The sequence below is a fragment of the Fringilla coelebs genome (genome assembly GCF_963513975.1).
Source record: "Fringilla coelebs genome assembly, chromosome: Z".
NCBI classification, from domain to species: Eukaryota; Metazoa; Chordata; class Aves; order Passeriformes; family Fringillidae; genus Fringilla; species Fringilla coelebs.
The window spans coordinates 11,531,465-11,554,715 of record NC_140031.1 but is presented as its reverse complement, the minus strand read 5'-3'; the positions used below and the strand labels follow the sequence as shown (position 1 = coordinate 11,554,715).

General features: G+C 40.5%; 1 protein-coding gene across 1 annotated transcript; it reads left to right on the top strand.

Annotated features, from left to right (window-relative positions):
* Positions 1–8,644: 8,644 nt before the first annotated feature.
* AGXT2 (alanine--glyoxylate aminotransferase 2) lies at positions 8,645–22,203 on the top strand (the record flags this gene model as incomplete). Its single annotated transcript, XM_084225203.1, has 14 exons — positions 8,645–8,675; positions 10,083–10,168; positions 10,545–10,729; positions 11,035–11,158; positions 11,979–12,073; positions 13,175–13,268; positions 14,281–14,374; positions 15,213–15,313; positions 16,372–16,464; positions 17,201–17,333; positions 18,442–18,530; positions 19,973–20,122; positions 20,469–20,567; positions 22,057–22,203. 14 exons carry the CDS (start codon positions 8,645–8,647, stop codon positions 22,171–22,173), a joined length of 1,491 nt encoding a protein of 496 aa, XP_084081329.1. The 3' UTR covers positions 22,174–22,203.
* Between the last annotated feature and the right edge of the window lie 1,048 nt (positions 22,204–23,251).

The window sequence follows — 23,251 nt, the reverse complement described above, 5'->3', positions numbered from 1 at the left end:
TCCCTTTGAATTTGTAGTCTGATGCCAATTGTAAATGACATGGGGCTCTCCTGTATCCTGCACTTATCTCTGAGCCTGGAAGTAAAATTTGAAATCATATTTTTCATAATAAATTTATGAACATTAGTTTTGGAGTCAGCCTCCAAAGTCTGAATCAGACCTCCACTGAAAAAGCAGTGGGAATGAGGAGGTGAGTCCATATATTTGGACTGGTCATGTGTCCCCAGAACAGCAGTGGGAGCAGTAAGGATCCATTATATCCCATGTAACTGAAGACAGAATCAAAATGATGCTGTAGTGGCTGCAAAGTTGCTCTGGCCTTCCTTCTTGAAACAAAAGTTTATTTGACTCCAGAAAAGTATGATCGTGTGATGATTGGTTAAAAGTGGGCCAAGTATTTAGCCAGCATCTCTAGCTTCAGGGGAAACTGGAAATTTATGGTGAGGTAATGGTCCTCCACCTGTGGAGGAGAGTGAATTTGATAGATGGGCTCTCTTTTGTTTGTCTCCTTCCTGAACAGCTTTACTTTTCTCCATAATTTTATGATTTTATGCACTGAGCAAGCCTTCCTGCAGAATCAGGTACCTGCTGCAGAGCCAGACAAAAGAGAATTTCAGATTTTGAAGGTCCCAAAAGGCCGTATCTAATTCAGCAAATCAGACTCTCACCCTTTACCTTCAAAGCCCTGGAACTGCTCAAGCACAGGTTATAGAACCACCTAGCCTTTGCCCAAACAGGACATTAGAACCCAACTAATGATCTGTGTGTCTATAAACACACGTGGTAGTGCAGACTGTAACATTAGGGTGGCACCAGATCTAGAACCTGTCCTCTATGCAGGCAGCTGCCCACTTTCAGGGGCTGATCAGAGCAGTCTGGATGCTCTGCTGAAGGTGTGGGAAGGTATCCTAGATTCCTGATTCAATCACTTATTTAACACATGAAGACATGAAGGGGCTACTCCAGGTATCAAACAGAAAACTCTGTTCAGTTATAGTTAATAGAATAATTTTACCATAGATGCTCTGTCTGTACTATACCTTAGAAATTTCTAAAGATGCTAGAAACACTGCAAAGAAACTCTTGACTTATGAGGAATGTGTGTGTAAGCTTCCAAACACTGTGTCTGACAGTGTTTTATTAACCCTTCAGTTTTCTGACTGAATCTGACAGAGCTGATAGGATCAGACGCATTCCTCTTTCTTTACACAGATAGCTCTATCTGTGTTGTTTCCTACACCTGATGATGTGCATAAAGATATGCTGCTACAAGCCCTGTATCTAGTAATGCACAGAAGCTGTAGTATCTCATCAAGCCTAGAACCTAAAGATGTTCTTACAGAGCAGATTTCTTGGGTTAGAACACAGTGACTACCCAGGTGTATGATAGTAACAGGCTGTTCCCACCGTATCTTTTTACCTGAAGTTACTTTTCACCTGAAGGAAACAGACATAACAGTTAGCAGATTTCAAATGGATGATTCATCCTGCCTAACTGTAGGCATGTGTGCCTCCAATGATCCACACAGAAGGAGAGTCAAGGAGTTTCTCTGCTTTGTCATTAATGAATACTGAAACTGTTAAATAGCTGTAGCCTAAATTACTTTGTGTGGTGTTGAGCATCTCCCACCTGATGAATGTCTCAATATGCCAAATCATCATGTCTCCCTGTGAAAAGGGAAAGTCAACTACAGTGGAAAAGGGGCATTTGCTTGCTGCTTTGAAGTGTTGGGGGATTTGCTAGCTAAATGTAATTTGAACACCTTGTCATAAATATATTTATTCTTGAAGCTGAACAAATGTGCAGATAGATTAATTTTCCCTTGGATTTACTTATATTTTCCAAAACACCTTGTTCCTCTCAGTGGCAGAGCTTCTGAAAGTGACCTTAAACATCTGAAAGTACATTAAAAATAAAATAATAGTGTTCTGTAGAATCAAAATAATCTTCAGCTAAGTGTTTGGTCCTTTGATTGTTCAAATGATTAATTTTTTCTGTTTGCAACAATATATTTGCTTGCAGATCTTTAAACTTTTCATTAGGAAGTACATGAGTTTTTGCAGCAGTTCTACAGAGTCAGTCAGTATAAAATTATGGCACACCAGTGGGGAAAAACAGGCTCTTGATACCTCCTTTGATATCCAGAGGGATGAACAGAATTTACCCCTCTAATTCTTGCACCATTAGTCACATTTTTCACTTGGAATAATTATTTCAAGAATGTGAATGATGTTTTCAATGTCAAAGTTATCCACGTGTCATTTACAGTGTGAACTACTTTGTAATAGCTTAAAAGCTCTAAAAGGTAGCATAAAGACTCTAATATGTAATTAGTTTTACAAAATTCCTAACATTGAACATATTTCCTTTATTTAATTACCTTTCTTTCTGACTCAGACTAATTTTATTAACATTTTTTCTTCAATATTGGCAAATATGATTCATTACCGTACAGTTGTTTACTAGATTTTTTTCTAGCAGAGACATATTTCATGTACAATTTTAGTATTTCTGTGTAGTATTTCAGACTTTAGAAGAAATACAAACTAATAAATTGGCACATGCTCACAAAGCTCAGTATCACACATGATGGGGACTATAGGTTTGGTCTTTATGAGACTATGTAACTACAAAGATTATTTAATAAAATGCAGTGAATTAACCTGATATAATATTAGTCAGAGGATGTATGTTTATGGAACAAACTGTAAAACAAATATGTAATTATGATTTATGTCAAACCAGTGAATTCTGTAGTTTATCTGTCTGTGTGTCTATGTTTAAATGGCTGAAAAATAGACAGCTGCTTTAAATGTCATTCAAGTATCCAAAGTGCAGTAGCAGCAGATGTTCAAAATGAATAAGCAGAATTTTTTTGTGCTCTCTGAAGCATTGTATATGTGGGGTTTACATCATGAAGCCTGTAAGTGTATGTCATAATTTCATGGCAACTATAAACTGATCTGAAGGTGTTGTGCAAGGAAATTGAAGTCCTGTAAGCCACTTGATAGACATCAGACATCTTCTACAAAGCCATAAAGAAAAATGAAGTGAAAAAAAGCATCATGAGATCAGGCATCACATTCTCAAGTAATTGCTACCTCAGAGGGTTTTTTTTTGCTCCCTTTAAAATGCAAACAAGAAAAAGTATTTTGATTTGTGTGTAAATTTGTGACTCACTCTATCAAGAATTTTAAAATTTTATTTGTAAATTTAAGGTATTTTTGTTAACAAACAGGTTGTCATGGAATCATCACTTGCATGGCAGTGATAGTATGAGAATGGAATATTCTAGATGAGTAGCAAAATTAAATGTTTTTAATAAAAGGGGAAAAAAATCTACCTAAAGAAAATTCCACTTTGTAAGAATATCCTTGGTGCCCAGATGGGCAGTCAAGCATCAGTCCTGACTTGGAAAGCTTTTTGCCACTATTTGTATTTCCAGGTCACTGGGACTGATTGAGCCAATTTTCCAGAGGTGCTTTCATTCTGGATCTCAACTATGGAACTTGGTATTTATCAATACTTGCTATTTAGAATTACCTGTTTTCAATTAAGTTCCTAGGAAGCAAACCTTCCAATTCTGTCTCTAAATGAGTAAAAATGGAAAGCCCTGCTCTCAGCTATCTCAAACAGTCACACTAAAATCAGGCTGCAGTTCCTGTGGGTGTGGAAAGATGGACTGAATTATAACAATTTTAATAACCTTGTGGCTCAGCCTTGAAAACCATTTTGAAGCAAATCAGGGATTTTCTTCATTTTTCTGTTGTATGTCGAGCAGAAAAATAAAGATAAATGGATGCCTAAATACATAATACATGGGGATATAAAGAGCTTGAATATCATAGAAGCATAGAACAGTTTAGGTTGGAAGAGACCTTAAGGTCATAAAGTCCAAATGTTAACATGGTCCTGCCAAATTCACCACTAAGTGACAGGGAGAGGGACAAGACTGCTGCATGTGACAGAACAGAAAAGGAAAAGTCACTATGGGATGGTACATGGTAGATGATGAGGGAAAAAATGCATTTTGACTAGAACTGAAAGGGGGGGGTGTAAGATGAGAAAATGGAAAGGAAAGAATCAAATATTAGAATAGAGAGTAAAAAAGGAGCACTAGCAGAACTGAGAGGAGCAATAAATGAGTTAGTGGGGGAAAAAAAAGGAAGAGAAGAAAACACTTTTAATATCAAATGTGAGAATGTGCACAGCTACCTGGTATATTCCACAAAAGTAGTAAAGCCTTATTGTTGGCAAAATGCTGAAATCAGCTACTATGGATCAGCTGTTTCATATTAGCAGAAAAAGTCCTATACATGAGAAGTGGTCATTCATTTTCTACCAGTTATGGGATTTTTCTTCCCTGTATCTGACATTGGTCCCAGGCAAAAACAAAACTTGAAGAGTCAGGTTCAGCATCTGATCTGACACTGCATTTCCTACATTCCTAAGGGAAAAATATCAAGAGAAATAAAGTGTACCACACTGCTTTTATAAACAACCTTCTGTTTTTCACACAGATATACAGGTGAGATTTATCCATTTACATTGTCCCACACATATGTCTACCATTCTTAAGCATTGTTCTGTTTTTATTTAGTATATATAATGCAATGACCTAGAAGCTCCAAGAGAAAAAAAACTTTGGGGATATTTACTAAGCGGCCTCTTGGCATTTCTGGGCATTGTTTCAGTTTGTAGCTGTGACAATGTATCTGTTAATACTTTCCTTAGTTGGAAAGTCTCTGTCTTGGTAATAAATTCTGAAAGTTACCAAGTTTAAAATCCATCTCTTCAATATGTTACATTTTTAAGAGGCACTATTATATTTGTTGGAAATAGTTAAGAAAATTACCTGCATTCTTTGTGTGGCCTCATGAGTGCTGATATGCTAAAAGCTGATCTTATACTCACAATGTTGGTGCATAGAGCAGTTAGATGTAAAAAGGTCCTTTTTTATATATTCCTCTTTTTGGAAGGTTTCTTGTCCTTTTCTACTTGGTGATGCTGCTTGTCTTGGATCTTGACATTATTTAACTATTTTTTTTAACAATGCTGCTTTTGGATCTATTTTCATGAACTGCTGAGTACCTTCACCTCATTTTGACATCAATAAACATTGAAAGATTTCATTTCAGTTTCTGTAATGGTTAGTTTTAGAGACTTGTAGCACTGAGTAGAATTTTTAGAGGATGCTGAAAATCATTGTACAAGCGACTTGTAGAAAATTTCCCTTCAGTAGGATGCAAAACTATACATGCCTAGGAAAGGCAGATTTTTCTACAGACAGAACTATAATGATGTCGTATCATATTTTTTAATATTCATAATGCCATAGACTACACTTTATTCCCATCCCTTTGTCTTTCATTCCAAAAGGGAGAGGAAACTACTGCTCAGCTATATTTAGAAAGAGCTCCTGGGCTGCTTTAGTGTTGTTTATTTTTCATTTTGGAAAGTAATTTTTTCTATTCTGACTACAAAAACAGTTCATCTGATATAATACAACCGTCAGTTTTTATATAAGTGTTGTATTGCTCAGAGATACTCAGCACTATCTTGGCTTCTGAAATCTTTTTGTTGCTTTTGTGTATGTTTTGGTCATTGTGTAAGATATAGCAGTACTGAGGGCGCTGTTATGAAAACGTGCAGCCCAGAAAAAATATGTTAATCATTTACTAATCGTATTTGTTCAAAATTCTGATGTGCTACTAAGTGAGGGTAAAAGTCTCTGGAACTCCCTTGCCTTTAATTGTGCCAGCAGACTCTCAAAAAAACCAAAAATTGCACCTTCTGAATAACATCCAGAGTAAACAGTATATTTTCAGGAGAGAAAGAGATGACCCAATACGTAGAGCAAACTTATTTCCATTTGCATAAACCATGTCTTTGGTAGATTTGCAATAGAAGCTAGGCATTTTTTCCACTACAGTTTCAAAATTTGTATGCAACGTGAAACATGAGAGGTTATTGCAGTGTCATTACTGTAGCAACAGAATGACTTTAAGCACAATTATTCTATGAATCAGATCCAAATTTTTTTGCAAATTTCTAAAATACAAGAAGTTGTAAGAATTAGATTTCATATGTTGCATTCTTTGGAGAATACTGGTATAAAAGTAGTTGCTCAGGAATTCATTGTTTCTAAGTGTATCTAAAGGAAAATGCTTTCAAATACATTTTTTAAGTTCTTAATATTGAAAATGCTGGCTTTACTAAAATCTGTTAGTGTTTTCACTTGTAAGATCAGTATTGTTATGAGGTCTGTAGCTTTCTGATGAATTTTTTGATCTTTTGTCATTGTAAAATCTCTTTGCAATGGTGTTCGCATTTCAGTTTAATAAAAGTTCGTGAATAAAATTCCAAGATTCTGTATTTCTTCATGATATGCAACACTTATGCTATATAATGTATAGAAAGAAAAAGGAAAATCCAGGCATCCAAGACACTCTGTAGGGCAGGATTCTGCAGTCCTCCATGGGGAAAGTTCAATGACAGATATTTAACCAATTCTGGTGTGCTAAACAACTGAACAAGGTAACACAGATGGCTCACATGCCAGGTCACAACTTTTATGTTTCTTATGGCTCTTCATGTTGATTTAAATCATATTTATCATTGAAATACAGGGGTTTGTTTAGCAAAGATAAAGTTTGATCAAGAAAGGTTGAGGGTTGGGGGAGTCCTAAAGAATGAAAGCACTGCTGTGGTAAGTAGAGGGTATTAATCTCTGACACTCTTCACCAATGTTGGGCAGTTAACCTGCAAAACCAGGGCTGCCCTCCGTGCTGCCTGCGGTCAGCCTTCTGCCTTAGGAGCGGGCAGGGTTATCAAAGGCAATGTGAAATACCTCTCACTGCCAGCTGTGTCTAGTTAAACTGTGCGCCAATTCCAGGAAATGCCACCTTGATTCCTAAGTATTACAAGGATGTTCTGGTTTGGGCCAGGGCACAGTTAATTTTCCCCACAGCAGCTGGGGCTGTGTTTTGGATTTGTGCTGAACACAGTGATGATAATAGAGCTGTTTCTGTTGCTGCTGAGCAGAGTTTGTGTGGAGCCAAGGCCTTTTCTGGGTGTGTGGGAGGCTGGAGGAAACACAGCTGGGACAGGTGACCCCAAGAGACCAAAGGGATATTCCAGACCATGTGACATCATGCTCAATGTGATGTACCGACTAAAGACAGGGCATTTGGAACAATGGTGTTCATCTTCCCAAGTCACCGTTACTGGTGACCGGCCCTGCTCCCCGGGAGATGGCTGAACTCCTGATGGCCTGACCATGGGACATGGTGAATTAATTCCGCTTGCTTTGCTTGCATGTGTGGCTTTTGCTTTTCCTACCAAACTCTCTTTTTCTCGGCCCAAGGGTTTTCCAGCTTTTACCCTTCCCTTCCTCTCCCCATTCCCACTGGTGGGGGACTGAGCACATGGCTGCCCAGGGTTTGGCTGATGGCAAGTAATGGAAGAAGGAAATTCCCACTTCTTCCATCCTTGTGGGAGGTTGTGCTATACCTCTTCGCTGACAAAACCAAAACAAGGGAGTAAACAGGTCATCAGCAATGCGGGGTTATCCCTCAGCATATCTGCCACTTTCTCCCCATCCACCCAGATGTATTTAACATAACACAATTCACAGAATCACCGACTGGGTCAGGTTGAAGGGCACCACAATGGGTCATCGGGTCCAAAATATCCGCTCAAGCATCACCCCAGAGGACACAGCAGAGGACTGCATCCAGACAGTTCTTGAGTATTTTCAGTGAGGGAGACAGTCTTCTTTACTGTGTGCATGATTGCGCTCTTCCACTGCACAATCACACACAAAGATTTTTCTCACATTCAGGTGGAATTCTCTGTGCATCAGTTTCTGCCTGCTGTCTCACGTCCTGCTGCCTGGTACCACTGAGCAGAGTTCCTGCTCTGACCCCTCCCTGCAGAACCTGACAGACACTGATGGGGTCCCCTCTCAGCTGTCTCTTCTCAAGGCTGAACAGGATTGATTCTCTCAGCCTTCCCTCATAACAGAGATGCTGCAGTGCCTTGATCACCTTTGTAGCTCTCTGCTGGACCCACTCCAGGAGCTCCACGTCTCTGCTGTGCTCCAGAGACCAGCAGCGAGCACAGACTCCAGGTGAGACCTCACTAGAGCTGAGTGGCAGGGCAGGATCACTTCCTTCGAATTTCTGGCAGTGCTCTTCCAAAGGCATCCAGGATTCTGTTGGCCTTCCTGGCCATGGCACAGCTGGCTCATGCACAGTTTGGAGTCCGCCAGGAGCCCCAGGTCCTGCTCCACAGAGCTGCTTCCCAGCAGGCTGGGCCCCAGCCTGTGCTGGTACCCAGGGTTGTTCCTCCCCAGGTGCAGGACCCTGCATTTGCCTGTGTTGAATTTCAGAGAGGTCTCTGACCATCTCTCCAGCCTGCCGAGGCTCTTCTGAAGGGCTCACGGTCAAACTGTGTCAAAGAAAACTCGGGATGGGACGGCGCAGGGTGACATTAAGGGGACAGCACGCGAAGACACCACAAGAACACCATGGGATGACACTAGGGGACAGCATGGGATGACACCAGGGGGATGGCATGTGGTGACACCGGGGGGACAGCAGCACACGTGCCGGGGCGGTGCCGCTGCCGGGGCCGGCGGACATGGCGGGGCAGCTGCGGCGGCTCGGCGGCGGTGAGGGAGCGGCGGGAGCGGCGGGAGCGGCGGGGAAGGAGCGGCTGGGAGGGAGCGGCTGGGAGGGAGCGGCAGGAGCGGCGGGGAGCGCGGTCCGGGGCTGCCGGGGCCCCGGCACCGCTCCGGGCAGGGAGAGATGGCAGCACCGTGCCTGTCCGCGGGGTGGAAGCGCTTTCGGTGCAGCTGTAAATCCCTTGGGAAGGGTTTGAAACCCCCTGGCTCACGGGTTTTCAACTACTCTTTTCAGACGGGACGCTTGTAGATTCTACATTCATTCGTGCTGTAAGTGGTTGTAAGGGAAATGACATTGTGTCTAATTAATTTCAGGAAACTTTATTCTTCAGTCATTTACATTTCATGTGTTTTAGGAATTGGTTAAAACCTTTGGCTTTTAAAAACAAACATGTAACTCTCAATAGATAGTGTTCTAGGCGCAGGAATAGAGTCTCTTGAAATAACTCCTCGCAGAATCACAGGATGGGTCAGGTAGGAGGGGACCACAGTGGGTCATCTGGTCCAGCCTGCCTGCTCCAGCAGGGCCATCCCAGAGCACACGGCACAGGATTGTGTCCTGAGGGCTCTTGAATGTCTCCAGTGAGGGAGACTCCACAGCCTCTCTGGGCAGTCAGGTGCCTCTTTCTGATACCTGCTGAATTGCATGGGCAATTCAAGGAAAGGCAGGATGGTGTGATGTTCCCAGGATTTTGAAGCAAGGATGGAAGATGGCAGGTGGAGCTGTCCGGGCCCTAAGCACAGCCCATGTCCCCTGAACAGCCTCCCCCAGGGCTGTCCCCCTTGCCCAGGAGCCCTGTTCCATCTCTGCCCTGAGTCCTCAGTCCCAGCCTCAGCTGAGCCATGAGCCTTGCCCCCAGCCCAGCACTGGCTCTGTCTCCTGGATGGACCTTGCACTTCTGCTGTGGCTTTGTGTCCAGCCCTGCCTCTGCCCCCGCCTGCTGCTGCTCCCCGGGCTCCCTGCGTGGACCCTGGACCTGTGCGGGGCATTCTCGGTGAGCCCGGCTTTGCCTCTGCCCTGCTCCCTGGGAGCACTGCCCAGGCTGCAGGCACCCTGGGCACCTGACTGTAGAGCATTCACCCACTGCTCCCAGATGAGAACTTGTATTAGAAACAGGTTTTACTTTTAAAATAAAAATTGTTCTTCTGTCAAAATAGAAGTCCATGGGAAACTGAAAGTTTGAGTTTTAATGGGTAAAACATTAACGTCTTTCTTTTAAAATACATATATTCTGCCTTTTACTTATTTTCCCCCAAAGAAAACTCCTCAGACCAAAAAAACTCTCCAAAATTTTCTGTGACTGTAGCTTGTGTGTTCATTGAACAAGCTTATTGAGCAAATATTTTAGGTGTGTAGTTTGCCAAGTGTTTCATAATTCTCTTACTATTTTATAGTTGCCTTTAGGCAGCAGAAATGGAAAAGTTCTCTCTCCACACAAGCAAAAATGCCTCCTTGTGATTTTGTACCTGAAAAATATGAAGTAAGTCATGCATACTACACTGAATTTAAATAAAGCTTCATTACTGGGTTTGGGTATTAGGTTCATCTGCTAAATATGATTATAAAATTTGCTTCTTTGGGCACAATCCAACTGCTACAGCTAGGATATAACCTGTAGATGTACCTGTGTGACAGACCTGTAATTTAAAAATATTTAGGACAGAGGTATGTGCAGAACAACAGCTTTATTTCAAAAAGCTGAGTTTCAAAGGTTTGTAGAACAGCCTTCCATGTGCCAGAATCTGTTATGGTCATAATCCTGTAGAGAGCTGTGTAATCTGTGTTCTCCACAACAACTCCATGAGTCTGGATCTCTAGAAGGCATGGATGGATACTGACTGTTTTATTCCACTCAGTCCTATCCCTATGAACGCATCCAGAAGATCCGTGAACAACATGTTGCACCTTCACTGAGAACGTGTTACAAGAAGCCATTGCTGCTGCACCAGGGACATATGCAGTGGTTGTTTGATCATGAGGGACGAAGATACCTTGATCTCTTTGCTGGAATTGTCACTGTCAGTGTTGGACACTGTCACCCGTAAGTATGTTGCTCTTTGATTTATGGTATCAAATACAGGAAGAGACACCTATGCTAGTTTTGTGCTTCATTAATCTGCAGCACTGTGAGCCTAAAACCAGAATATAACTTACTGAATTGACATGTGTCACAGTTCAGTTTCTGCTACATTTTGAAGAATTCATTAATTTGGTCTACTTGTTCCTCCATCTGGCGCACGGTGCAGCATCTGCGTTTGCAGAATCAATAGCACAGAGGAATGTGCATGTATGAGTGAGGAGTCTGTGTGGAATTCCATCCCTTTGTCTCTCCCTTGCTACATGCAGGAAGGTAACTATGGCTACCCAGAAGCAGCTGGCTCGCCTGTGGCATACCACCAACATCTACATGTACCCAGCAATCCACGAGTATGTGGAGAAGCTAACTTCTCTTTTTCCAGATCCACTGAAGGTAAATTGCTTCTGACAGGAGCAGGGGCTGGTGAAGTGGGTCTCTGTTTATAAGAAGTATTTATTAAATAATTGAGAGCGATGATATCTGTAGAGAGAAAATCTGTATGGGGAATACAGACTGTCAGGTAAAGAGCCCGAAGGTCCTCAGGGCCTTTTAGATAGATCCCCAATTTCTGTTCTGTTTGTTTTCTCCCTTCACTTGTCACTGTGAAGAGGCATTGTGGGCTTAAAAATTACTTTAGAGAAACAAAGAAGATGTTTACTATTCTGACATATAGCTGGCCTTAATTTTCTTGCTCATGAAAATCCACAGTGGAAATTGTTTGACAGTATTTTGTGTAGTATGTGTAAATGTTTACCGACATTCAAACAGATAAATCACAAAAACGTCATGTTTCATATTTAGTGAAACAGTAAGAAAAATAACTTTTGTTTTCAGGTAAAATAAATTGGTGATAAAATGAAATTGGTCTAGCAGAAGAGCATGAAGCTATTGCAATCTCAAAGATATAAGGAAAGTAAAAAAAAAAATTGAATGTCGTAGTTTGACCCAACACTTTATTTTCTTTCTATCAGAAATCCATCTTAGGAAATCCTGCAAATTGAAACCTTTTGAGATTTTTCTGTACCTTCCCAGGGCACATCAGTTGCATCTTTGTTCTCATCTATAGCATAAGGGCAACACTAATTTTATCGTGGTGAGGTCACCCTGTGGCAGCGCTAGGCAAGAATTCATCGTGTTACTAAGGGATGTGGTCTGATGCCAAAAAAGAAGGAGGTGTTTTTGTGCTGTACTGATCCCAGGTGTTCTCCCACAGGTGGTTTATCTCACCAACAGTGGGTCAGAAGCCAATGATTTAGCTATGTTCATGGCAAGGCTACACACTCGTAACTTCGACATCATCTCTCTCAGGTAACACTGACAGAGCTTCACAAAACTCCTCTGTGTATGGGATCATCCTCTATGTGCCTAAAACAACAAATAACAGAGAACTCTTCACCCTGGGGAAGGTCTGCAGAGGAGAATGCTATAAAATTACTTTATTTGACAAAGAGGAGTAAACCAGGAGCTGAAGTTTTCTGACAGCATGTTAGGACTAGTTTGCAATCAAAATGCAACCTGCAACTTTTGCCTTTGTTACCTAGAAAATGATTTGATGTCTGTGTTCAGGGTGTGCTTTGGTAGACTTTTGTTCATGGCCAGACCAAGACTAAACAACTGCTTCATTCTTCCTCCATTTCCCTTCTGCAGTGCCCCTGTGGGTGCAAAGGTACCTCTGGAACAGCAGTGCAGTGAACCTCAGCAGGAAACTGCTCTGCCTGGGAGCTGATTTTTTTGTTTGCTTTGCTGCCTTGTTATTCTGTCAGGGCCCTGAACCACAGTTCACTGCACAGGTACACAAACAGCTCTTCTGGCTTAATGACAGGGATGGATGTGGGCTGAACACCAGTACACTGTAAACATCAGCATAAACAGTTCCCTTTAATGTGCAGCCCAGGAGGCCTCAAATATTAGAATAAAAGGCTGTGTTAATGAAGAGCTGTATTTTTCTGTTACTGTGTTCAACAGAACATTGGGTACCTACCTTGCTTGTGTATCCCCACTAACTAATTTTGATTTGTGTATAAAACTGACAGCAAACCACCATCTAGTTTAATGACTGGCAACACCTGTTGGAGACGCCAGCTGTTTCCAAGATTCAAAAGACAGAGATGTTTGCCCTGTAGGGATCAGGTGCTGCAGTAGAATTTCATGAGGCACTGTCAGAATTACTGTTGGTTCCAGTGATTGTACTCATCTCCTCTCAAATATTTCTTCACAGTTTTTATATTTCAAATAGCAGAGTCAAAAGGCAGAGTGAAAAATGGCAGTAGGAATCTTCTTGGTTTCAGTGCAACAATGCACATTTTCCCCAACAATTTATATCTCAGAAGCATGCCTTCTCAGAACAGATATTGCTCCAGACAGTTCTCGGAAATGAGTGATGTTGATCTGCTTTGTTTTTTTGAACAGAGGAGGATACCACGGAGGCAGCCCTTACACACTGGGCTTGACATCTCTGACTTCCTATAAGCATGGTGTTGCCAATGGCTTTGGCTGTACAACTGTGAGAATTTTTCTGTAATTTCTTTTTTCATAATCTGGGTAACTAACAATTGATTTGAGTATTTCAGCAATTGCTATGTTTTCTGCTCTCAAGTGCTTTATGGCCACTAATCAAAACTGCAGTGTAGCGGTTTCTGCTGTGTAAATTCAACAAGAGCCAGAGTCCCCTTTTCTTCTATGAATAGTTTCTTAGGCTAATTTGGAGTTAGGACAGCCATAACACGAGTGATCCATGATTTGCAGGTCTTTAGTCATGCTTGATGTTTGCATGGGAATCCGTGTAAGGAGCAAAATAATGTTCTGAACCCCTTTTTTAAAGTTTGTTTTGACAGGTCTGTGCAAAGCTGCTTTCAGATGGTCTGGAGCAGATCCTTCACTATAATGAATGGTATTCCTTTTTCAGCAAGACAGGAGACACATCTATTAAGGAGATCCACTGAGGTTAAATGGCAGTATGTGATGTCCCTGCCCTTGAGCAGATTGGAGTAACTTTCTGTCTAGAAGCTGCTGTTGCTGACTCCAGTATTACACGTGACAGCTGAGCCATAAGAAGGCTGATTTACAGCATCTTCCCAGCCTGTCTCACTCACATGAGCCCCTGAACTCATGTGGTATTTCAACAGCAGCAAGGATTAGAAAGCTGGAGTAGTCTCTATTAGATCTGCCTGCCTCGTTCTACTTTGCATATTTTGTTCATATTTCAGATTACAGAAATACTACCAGAAACTCTTAAAATGCTGTCATTACCTTTAGCTAACCAATATCCTGACTAAGAATGAAAAAAGGAATAAAAAAATCAGTTGAGTGGCTATTGCTGGAATAGTCTAAACTTTTTGATTCCAAAACTATCTTGGTTATTTGGTGTTACTCCCCAAGTTCTTCACGCAAGTTCATTGAACTGTGTTTGCCCCCTGACTCTAACAAGTTTTTCTGTTTTGCCATTAGTCATTCGATCAAAAAATCTCTTAGAAAGGTGTCATCAAATCTGTAGCTATTTCTCTTATGCCTGACAGACAATGTTACCAGATGTTTTTCGTGGTCCATGGGGAGGCAGCCATTGTAGAGATTCTCCAGTGCAAACTGTTCGAAAATGCAGCTGTACTGAAGGTTGGTCCACGACAAAAATTTTTGGATTACAGAATACTAGAGGGCTGTGAAAATAGCTTATAATTACCTCCTCAAGCAAAGTAGATGTCTGGTTAGGTTTTGCAAGGCTGACCCCCAAAAAAAAAAAAAATTGCAGAGACTCTCAGGACCCTGTATCCCAATGGGAAAAATCTGGGACAGATGACAACATGTTCTCAGATTTCTTCTTGAAATTACAGTGTTTTTTCCAGTATTTGTCATGATCAACTCTGGAAGCTGTGGAACTCACTTCCGCACATCTGGAAGAACAGAGGTGTTGATGGTCTTTTTTGTGGTTTCTAAAGTTCTGACAGCTTTCCAGCTTTCATATTGGAATAAGGCAAATAATAAGGACAACCAGCAATAGGTGGAGGTCTTACATGGGGCAAGATGTTCCACACACAACACAGTGTGAAATCTCCTCTACTGCTGTGCAGCTAACCACAGCTCCAATCAGTTTTTCTACTGTTACAACAAGCACTTTTTATTATTTTAGTTCATATGCACACGTGACAGAATGGTTTGGTTTTAGCTTTGCCGTCCCTAGTGGATGGCAGCATTAGCCATACTAATTGCTCTGTTCTTTATTTAAGCACAGACTGTATTCTCCAGAATCCTCCTACCTGCACTAACCATGGAGCACACATTTACGGGAAGAGACTCTCTCCCTCGATGCTTAGCTTTTTACTGTTCATTTGAGAGGTGGTATTCACCACGCAGTCATACAGCACTTGTTGCTTAGATGCATAGTTTTGTGTTTTGAAGCTAGTTTTGTGTCATATGAAGTAAGTTCCCTTCAAAATGTTTCCCCTGTAAACAGGTGCATGTCTTGCAGAAGACCAGTACATTGAACAGTTCAAAGATACTCTGAACACCTCAGTGCCCAAGACAGTTGCTGGATTTATTGCTGAACCAATCCAAGTAGGTAGTTTGCCATTTCTCAGCTGTGATAGCACAAGTAGTATGAAATACTCAAATCTGATATTCTTTTACTGTAACCTGAACATAGATGTTTGCTGATTCTTACTATGATTTTGTAAAGCTTTAAACACCTTAAGTGTTTGAAAGATTGGATGCACTGCCTTCAAATTTCAGCTTTTGTCACTGACTTTATTGAAACTAGAATTTTTCTTGTGAAATTAAACACAGAATCATGATTAAAGATACACATTTTTTTCTATATTTAAATAGTGAGGGTGATGCATGCTATGGTTTGGTTTCTACTATCTCCTTTCAATTTTCGTTACTGTTTCTGTAAACTTTTAACTCAACCCCTTTCTCCCTCTTTTAGTCATGTTGTCCACCATATTTTCAACAGCTGTCCAGCAACTGATGGCCGCAGGATTCATTCTCCTCCTGTTTCACCCTACATTCACAATTGCTTTATATGTGGTTCTTCAATATGAAAAATTGAGACCTTATCCCAGGCAAGAGAAACATTGTGAGAACTGTGACTGCAAGGGAAAACTGGAGCAGTTCTCTGGTTTTTGCTGTTTTCTAAGTCCTTACATACTTGAGTTTAAAAAGCTGTTTTGGTCCAGGTGGAGTAAAAAAATTGAATTTCCAAGGCAAATGCAAACTGTCAGGGTGAAAAGATATTGAGGAGGCAATGTTTTAAACAAATTAACCCAAGAAGGAATATGAATTCTCTGGTCAACTTCCTCAGCAAACAGTTCCTGGGGTTTGCTGTGTGTAGATTTTTATGGTCCTTATTTCAGCATTTTGTTGTTAATTGACTTGGTCTTACAGTGATCATGGCCTCACAAAATTCCTGCCAGCACAACTAGCAGAACAGCAGGCAGCACTGTGGAATGGGAATGCATCACCTGAGCAGGAGCTTTCTGAAGTGGTTTCATTGCTGGAGCCAGAAGCTTCTAACAGCAGTCCTGCTGTTACTTGAGGGCTGCTAGGTTTTTTTCTCAGGTAGAATTCCTGTTTCCTTGTTTGTTCCTGAAAACATTGTGTTTCTCTCTTGGCAGGGTGTTAATGGAGCTGTTCAGTACCCAAGAAATTTCTTAAAGGAAGCTTATCAGCTTATACGGGAGAGAGGGGGCCTTTGCATTTCAGATGAAGTGAGTCAGATTTTTTTACCTAAGACTTCTAGAGTAGGGTACTTCTGAAAGTTATCGTAAAAGAATCCAGGTGAAGTCTGGAAATAATCTAAAAGGGAAATACCATACATTTCATAGCTTAAGTTTAACACAGCGTTAAACTGCATCTTTCCAAGCATAGGAGCCTCACAGTGTTTACTGCCTTTTTTTTCATTTTGGGCAAAGGTAGTATTTGTAGCAGAGTTCAGTCCTTACCTTCTGGGAACAGTAAATTTACACAAATATGCAACAAATAGCAATAAGTAGCAACAAATGCTGCTTGTGTGGAGCATTTGTCAAAATAACCCTTCCTTTTATGAATGTTGTTGACAGACATAGAATACAGAAGAGACTTGATTGCTGTACCTCTGCAATTATGTTTTAGAAGTAGAATTTTCATAGCTAAAACAATATTAAAATAGTATCAAATGCTTCAAATGCTTTTGCATTTCTTCTCCACTTTGAAATGGATGCTGCATCTTATTTGTGAATCTCACCAGGCCTAAGGCATGATGACATATTATCACATGAAAGAAAAACCTAATTACAATAAATAGCATTTTGTGTAGAACCATCTGAATAAGGGTCCTAATACAAGTTGACTCCAGATACAGTTGCTGTTTAATGCAAATCAGTAACAATAGAAATGCAAGAAAAGGAGCTATAGCATAAAGTGTGAGAAAGTGATGAGTGTTTCTCTGAATTTTTCCTTTTAAAGGTGCAGGCAGGATTTGGACGCACAGGCAGCCATTTCTGGGGGTTTCAAACCCATGGTGTAGTCCCTGACATCGTTACTTTGGCAAAAGGAATTGGTAATGGCTTTCCAATGGCAGCTGTGGTTACAACAAAAGGTATAAGTGTTCTGCTCCACTATGATCTAAAACGGAGTAATTGCAAAATGTAATACAAAATAATTACTGGTGGTGAGATGTGTGTTTAAAAAGCTGAATGTTACTTAAAACTTTATCTCAATCTATCTTTTGAGAAATGAGTTGGGTCCTCATTGCTTCACTTGTTTCACCACATGTGCTGTATCAGTACAAAGCTGTATTTAAATGGGTTTCGTTGTATAACTGAAGCAGGAATGAACATGTGAGTGGTTTGTAGAGCTGGTAAAAGAAGCTGGAAATCTTCACTGAATTCACTGTTTTACTGATAAATACACTGTGAATAAATAGGGCAGGACGTTACCCAGCTGCTTGATTCCTACAAATGGCAGGCTCAATCAAGTGAGGAAAATCTGTAGATTGCAGGTGAGAGCATATGTTAGAAGCATGACTTTTAAAATAAGTTTTGTTTTGGTATCTGCTAGGCAGTATAATTTTTGGAAATACTCATATTTTGCACAGACTGCTTTCAGGAAATCTTGCTGTGTTGTCTCCACTAGAATCATGGTTGAACCACAGCAAATGAAATTATTTTTACAGTAACAAAGCAAAGCTTAAAGCAATTCAGTACAGTTACCAAACGAGGCAGAGATGATCAAACCAAACAAGATGATCAGAGGGCCAGAGAACCTCTCCTAAGAGGAAAGGCTGAGAGAACTGGGATTGCTCAACCTGGAGAAAGCTTTGGGGTCACCTATTTTGGCCTTCCAGTGTAAGAATGGAGAGGCACTTTTTAGAAGAGCATGGAGTAACAGGACAAGGAATGGGTTTAAACAGAAAGAGATTAGGTTTAGATTAGATATGAGGAAAAAAAATCTTTACTGTGAGGGGGGTGAGGCACTGGCATAGATTGTCCAGAAAAGCTGGGGCTGCACCACCCCTGGCAGTGCTCAAGGCCAGGCTGGATGGGGCTGTGAGGAACTCGGTCTGGTGGAAGTTGTCCCTGCCCATGGCAGGGGAGTTGGAACTGGATCATCTTTAAGGTCCCTTCCAACCCAAACCATTCTGTGATTCTATGATTCTGTGATTCTACGAGCTGAAGGAGTAACAAGTGTTGTTCTTTTTCTTTTAGAGATTGCAAGTTCCTTGGCTCAAAACCTTCACTTTAATACGTTTGGAGGAAACTCTTTGGCCTGTGTAGTTGGAGCTGCAGTTCTTGATGTAGGGTGAATATTACATGCATTTATATGTACCACAAGGTCTTTGTATCAAAAGATGAAAGTTGCACATATAAGCTTCTATGTGGGCAATTTTTAAAATAACTAAGTAAAGTGCATAAACATATGCATGTATACGTGCATGGCCAGTGTGTCCCATACACAGGAAAAAAATCCTGATTTATTTAATTGCAAAAATTTTCAGATCTCTAGAAGGAGTAGGAGCCCTAATGACTCCAGAATCATCTATATCTCCCTTGGGTTCTCTACTTTGTTAATAAAATTGAAAGAGAGTACTTACTCAAATGCCTTAGCTAATTCTTTCATAGCACTACATAAATCCACAGCTAAGAAAATCTATTTTCTGGCATATGTGCTTAGCAAAATTTTACTTTATGCTTTATGCTTACTTTATGCTTTTACCTTATGATTAAAAAAACCTTAATGACCAGACAGTTGCAAATACCTTAGGTGAAAAATTCTTCTGGAAAAAAAAATTACCTCATGAAAAAGAAAATAGAAAAATGTGCAACATATTTCACTTATTATCCAGTAGAAAATCAGTCAGTGGGTAGTGGGTCACTCTTACAAATCAATTTGTCTTGATTATGCACAAACATTCATTCCTGAAACTCACTTCATTACAGCAGACACTATTTCTATTCATGTTACTTTCCTGACTGGTTTGGGGGGTTTAAGCGATTAATAAGATGGATGACTGTATAAAGAACCCATGTTTTGGGGTTTTTCAACTCTGAAATAACATGGAGCCTGGCTCTGAAATAATTTCAGGGTAATTGTTAGAGTTAGGAAGAATAAAATGGAGTTGAAAGAAAAAGAAAAAAAAAAAGAAAAGTAGAAACAGGCACTTTATCTTCTGTAATTATTTTTAAATTTAATTTTTCTAAATGCAGATGTTAGGCTCATCTAATTGTTTCTGTGTGGGTGCCAGAATGTGCCTGCAAATAAGAGCTCTGATTAAGGAGGACAGTGTAAAGAATGAAGAAAAGATTGTTATTAAAAAACATGGTGTTGCTAAATATAATATAGTATTCAAGCTGTTCCCTGCCTAGTATACACAGATAAGCCTAGTCAAATTGTATTCTTCTCATGATACTGAAAAAAATTAAAATTTTCTGGTAAGATTTTGAAAATAATCCTTCTGGTCAGGTATTTTCCAGTTACAAGTACATGTGAGCAGGAATTACTGGATTAAATGTAAGTATTAAGAAAAATGTGAAAAGTGCCACAGAAAATATCAAAGTACTATGTGCAATTGTATTCTGATGCTGTGAGCATCATAGCAGTGATGTGACAAGTTCTTCTAAATGTGAGCAGTGAGGTAGTCAAGGAACATAGCAAGGAAATGAGATAAATATGGTCAAGTTCAATGGGGATTAACAGAATGTGTTGAAAGCTTTTCCTGCAACACTTCATTTTAACCAGGCTATTGAAGAAGACTGTCTACAAAAAAATAGTGAGGATGTGGGAACATACATGCTGCTGGAGTTGGCTAAACTACGGGATAAATTTGAGATTGTTGGAGATGTCCGTGGCAAGGGACTTATGATTGGAGTAGAAATGGTGACAGATAAGGTTAGTGACTTCTTCATTCCTTTCAATTTACAGTGCCATTGAAGGTTTTATCCCATTTTATTTTAGTTGAAATACTAGAAATATTTCCTGTTAAAAAGCAGACAGTGCAGTGGGAAAACATTGCTCTAGCTAAAAATGAGCCAGAACATTCCATCATTCAGCTATTTCACAAGCTTTGAGTAAACAGTGACATGCACCTTAACTGCACAGGCTCATGAGAGCAGGTAAGTTATGCAGCTAACATTTTCAGCTAGAGTTGGGATTTGTTGGAGAGACTGGAATATACATCTTTGTCACACAACTAATTTAGAATATCTGAGTGAAGTTTAGTATTTCTTTTCCTTAGGACAGCCGACGCCCTCTTCCAGCTGAAGAAATCAGCCAAATCTGGGAGGACTGTAAAGACATGGGGGTTCTGATTGGCAGAGGAGGGCTCTACAGTCAGGTACTGAACCTCTGCTTATAAATAAAGCTTATTTTCTGTCCTTGTGAACTACATCCCTGCTCCCCTCAAGTTAACTTAGTTTAGTAAATAGACTAGAAAACGTATACTCTTAGGAGCTATCTCTGTTTAATGTTGCTTATTTTGAAACTGGGCAGGAACTACATAATTCTTTTCAAATATTCTAAACAAGCTCAAAACTTGGAGTTTTCCTTCAGAGGGATAAGTTCACCTAGGAAACCAAGGTACTGCAGTGTATGCAATTTAGAAGAACTCAGCAATACTCAGGACCAAGTTTTGCACAGTTTAAGTTATCACCTGACACATCAGTACAAAACTAGTAGCCCTTTGAGTCTGGGGAGCTGGTAATGTTCTAATTCTACAGTAATTAAAGGGGGAAAAAATGGTGTTGACAGCAAGCTCAGCAACAGCACAGAAGAGAGACTTGGATGTGAAGGCCATCAGCCCACAGTAGCTGACAGTAGCTGCGGATCCATGCTGTAGCCAGGACGCTGCACCAGCTCCCTGCAGCACTCTGCTAATGGCAGAGGATTGCCTCAGGGCTGGCCCCCTCAGTGAAACCCTCTGACACAGAGGGGCAGCTGCCATGTGAGATGGATGGAGGGTAGCTAAAATAAATCAGACACTGTGTTTGTCACCTCATCAGTCCTTCTGTAAGTCACAGACCAGGAGGCAGGTAACAAGCTGAAGCTCAGTGCAGCAAAATCTCATTCTGTCTGATAAGAGGGCTGATTACCTGTAGGGTTTGCTTCAGCAGGGGCTTTGGGTGGGAAAGCCCATCACTCTGCTCTTCCTGTATTAAGTCCCGTGACGTGATGCCAGAAAAATCTGAAATTTAAGATTCTTATGGAAAATAAATACTCTTGGAAGCATAGATCAAACATTCAGATTTAAGAGACAACGCTCTTCACAAGTGTAGCTGTACATATAACCTTTCCTGATCAACAAGCTTTCCAGCTGTAGCACCCTAACTACAATATAGTATTTAGTGATTCATTCATAATGCATTCTCTTAAAGGCCTTTTAAAACAGCCTATAATAAAACAGCAAATCGGCTGACACAATGGGAAAGCCTGCCACTCTCAGCAAATACTACTTTTCCCTGTGGTAGAGCTGCAAGAAAGGAAAATACGTCTGTCTCTGTTCTTTCTTCATACAAATCCATCTGAGATTTTACTCTGTCTCTGTCTGCTGTAACAGAGCTGCAGACACGACCTACTCTACTTAGGTCTTTTGTGGAGGCAGTTAGGTTATCAAGAGGGGGTCATGAGTCAGATGCAATTCAGTGCAGTCAAGTTCAAAATTGCTCCACTTCAGAGTACATTTATCATAAGCCTCAGTGCCTGCACTGCTGTTCTCCTTTTTTCCTCAGTTTTTTGGGGCGGGAGTGCTGACCCAGATAGGCTGCTTGAAACCATATTCTTTTCATACAATTTGAGCATTTCTTTTTCTTTTTGTTCTCTCTCCTCAGACATTCAGAATTAAGCCTCCTATGTGCATTACTAAGAGGGACGTCGACTTCGCTGTGGAAGTATTTCACACTGCTTTACAGAGACACGTGGAAAGAGCAGTTGCAAAAAAAAATTGATTTGTTTCCCTACATGAGAGGCACACACAATCCCTGATACTTGCAACCCAGACTGGGCACTAATCTACCCTGGAAAATAAAATCACAGTGTGATGATTACATGCTTGTTGAGTACCATAAGAGCGTTCTGACTGATACAGTGTTCAACAAAGGATATGGTGTAATCTGTTTTGTGAATCTACAGTTCAGTCCTATAGTGCTGATTTGTATGAACTGCACACCTATTTTGCCATTATCAAAAAAACCCTGACTGGATTAACAGGGTACCAAATGGAGAGGCAGGCATATGTTCTTCTTTCCCCTCTGAAAATCCTATCAAAATCAGTAATTTTTAGAAAGCGTGACAGAAAGAGTTGGGAAAGAAATTTCAGAGTTAAAACTGTTTACCCTGCCTACAAGGACACACTGTAATTAGAGCATTACAAAAAGTTTGCAGACAGTTGAGATGTTTCTAATTACAGTAATTATTTTTATCATGGGGATAAGAAATCCAGTCATCACTCTCTCCAAAACACACTTCTCTTTTCCTCCTGCTGCTTTTGGGATTGCACAGCACACCCATTAATCATTTTGTAAAGGTGCAAACTCTGGAATAAAATGTTCTTTCTTACATAATCACTTTTTAACGTGTAACGTCATTGCTTCCTTCAGTTTCCAATAAAAAAACAGATGTTGTGGACAGTCAGCAAGAACTGTACATTTATCATTTTACTGTTATTTCAATTTTAATATTGGAAAAATTCCTTGACTCAATAAAGTACCCTGTGAGGTTGGGAGGAGGAGAGTATTCTGCCAGTGCTTCAGAGGAACTTTGGTAACAGAGCATCAGTACCTCTCCAAATCTTACTCCATGGGTCCTAAACAATATTGCACAGCCTTTGCTGAGCACTGCCTTCTCCAACTCCTGTGTACAAACCAATTCCTCTCCAAAATCAGGTGTTTGTTATCCCAGCTTTTTTTTTCCTACTGAAGATCAGGCAGATTATGCCTTTAAACAGAAGTGTAGTCTTTCCTTAGAAATCCGAACAAATTAATTCATTCATGTCACTCATTTATTTCTTCCTCACTTATTCCAGCA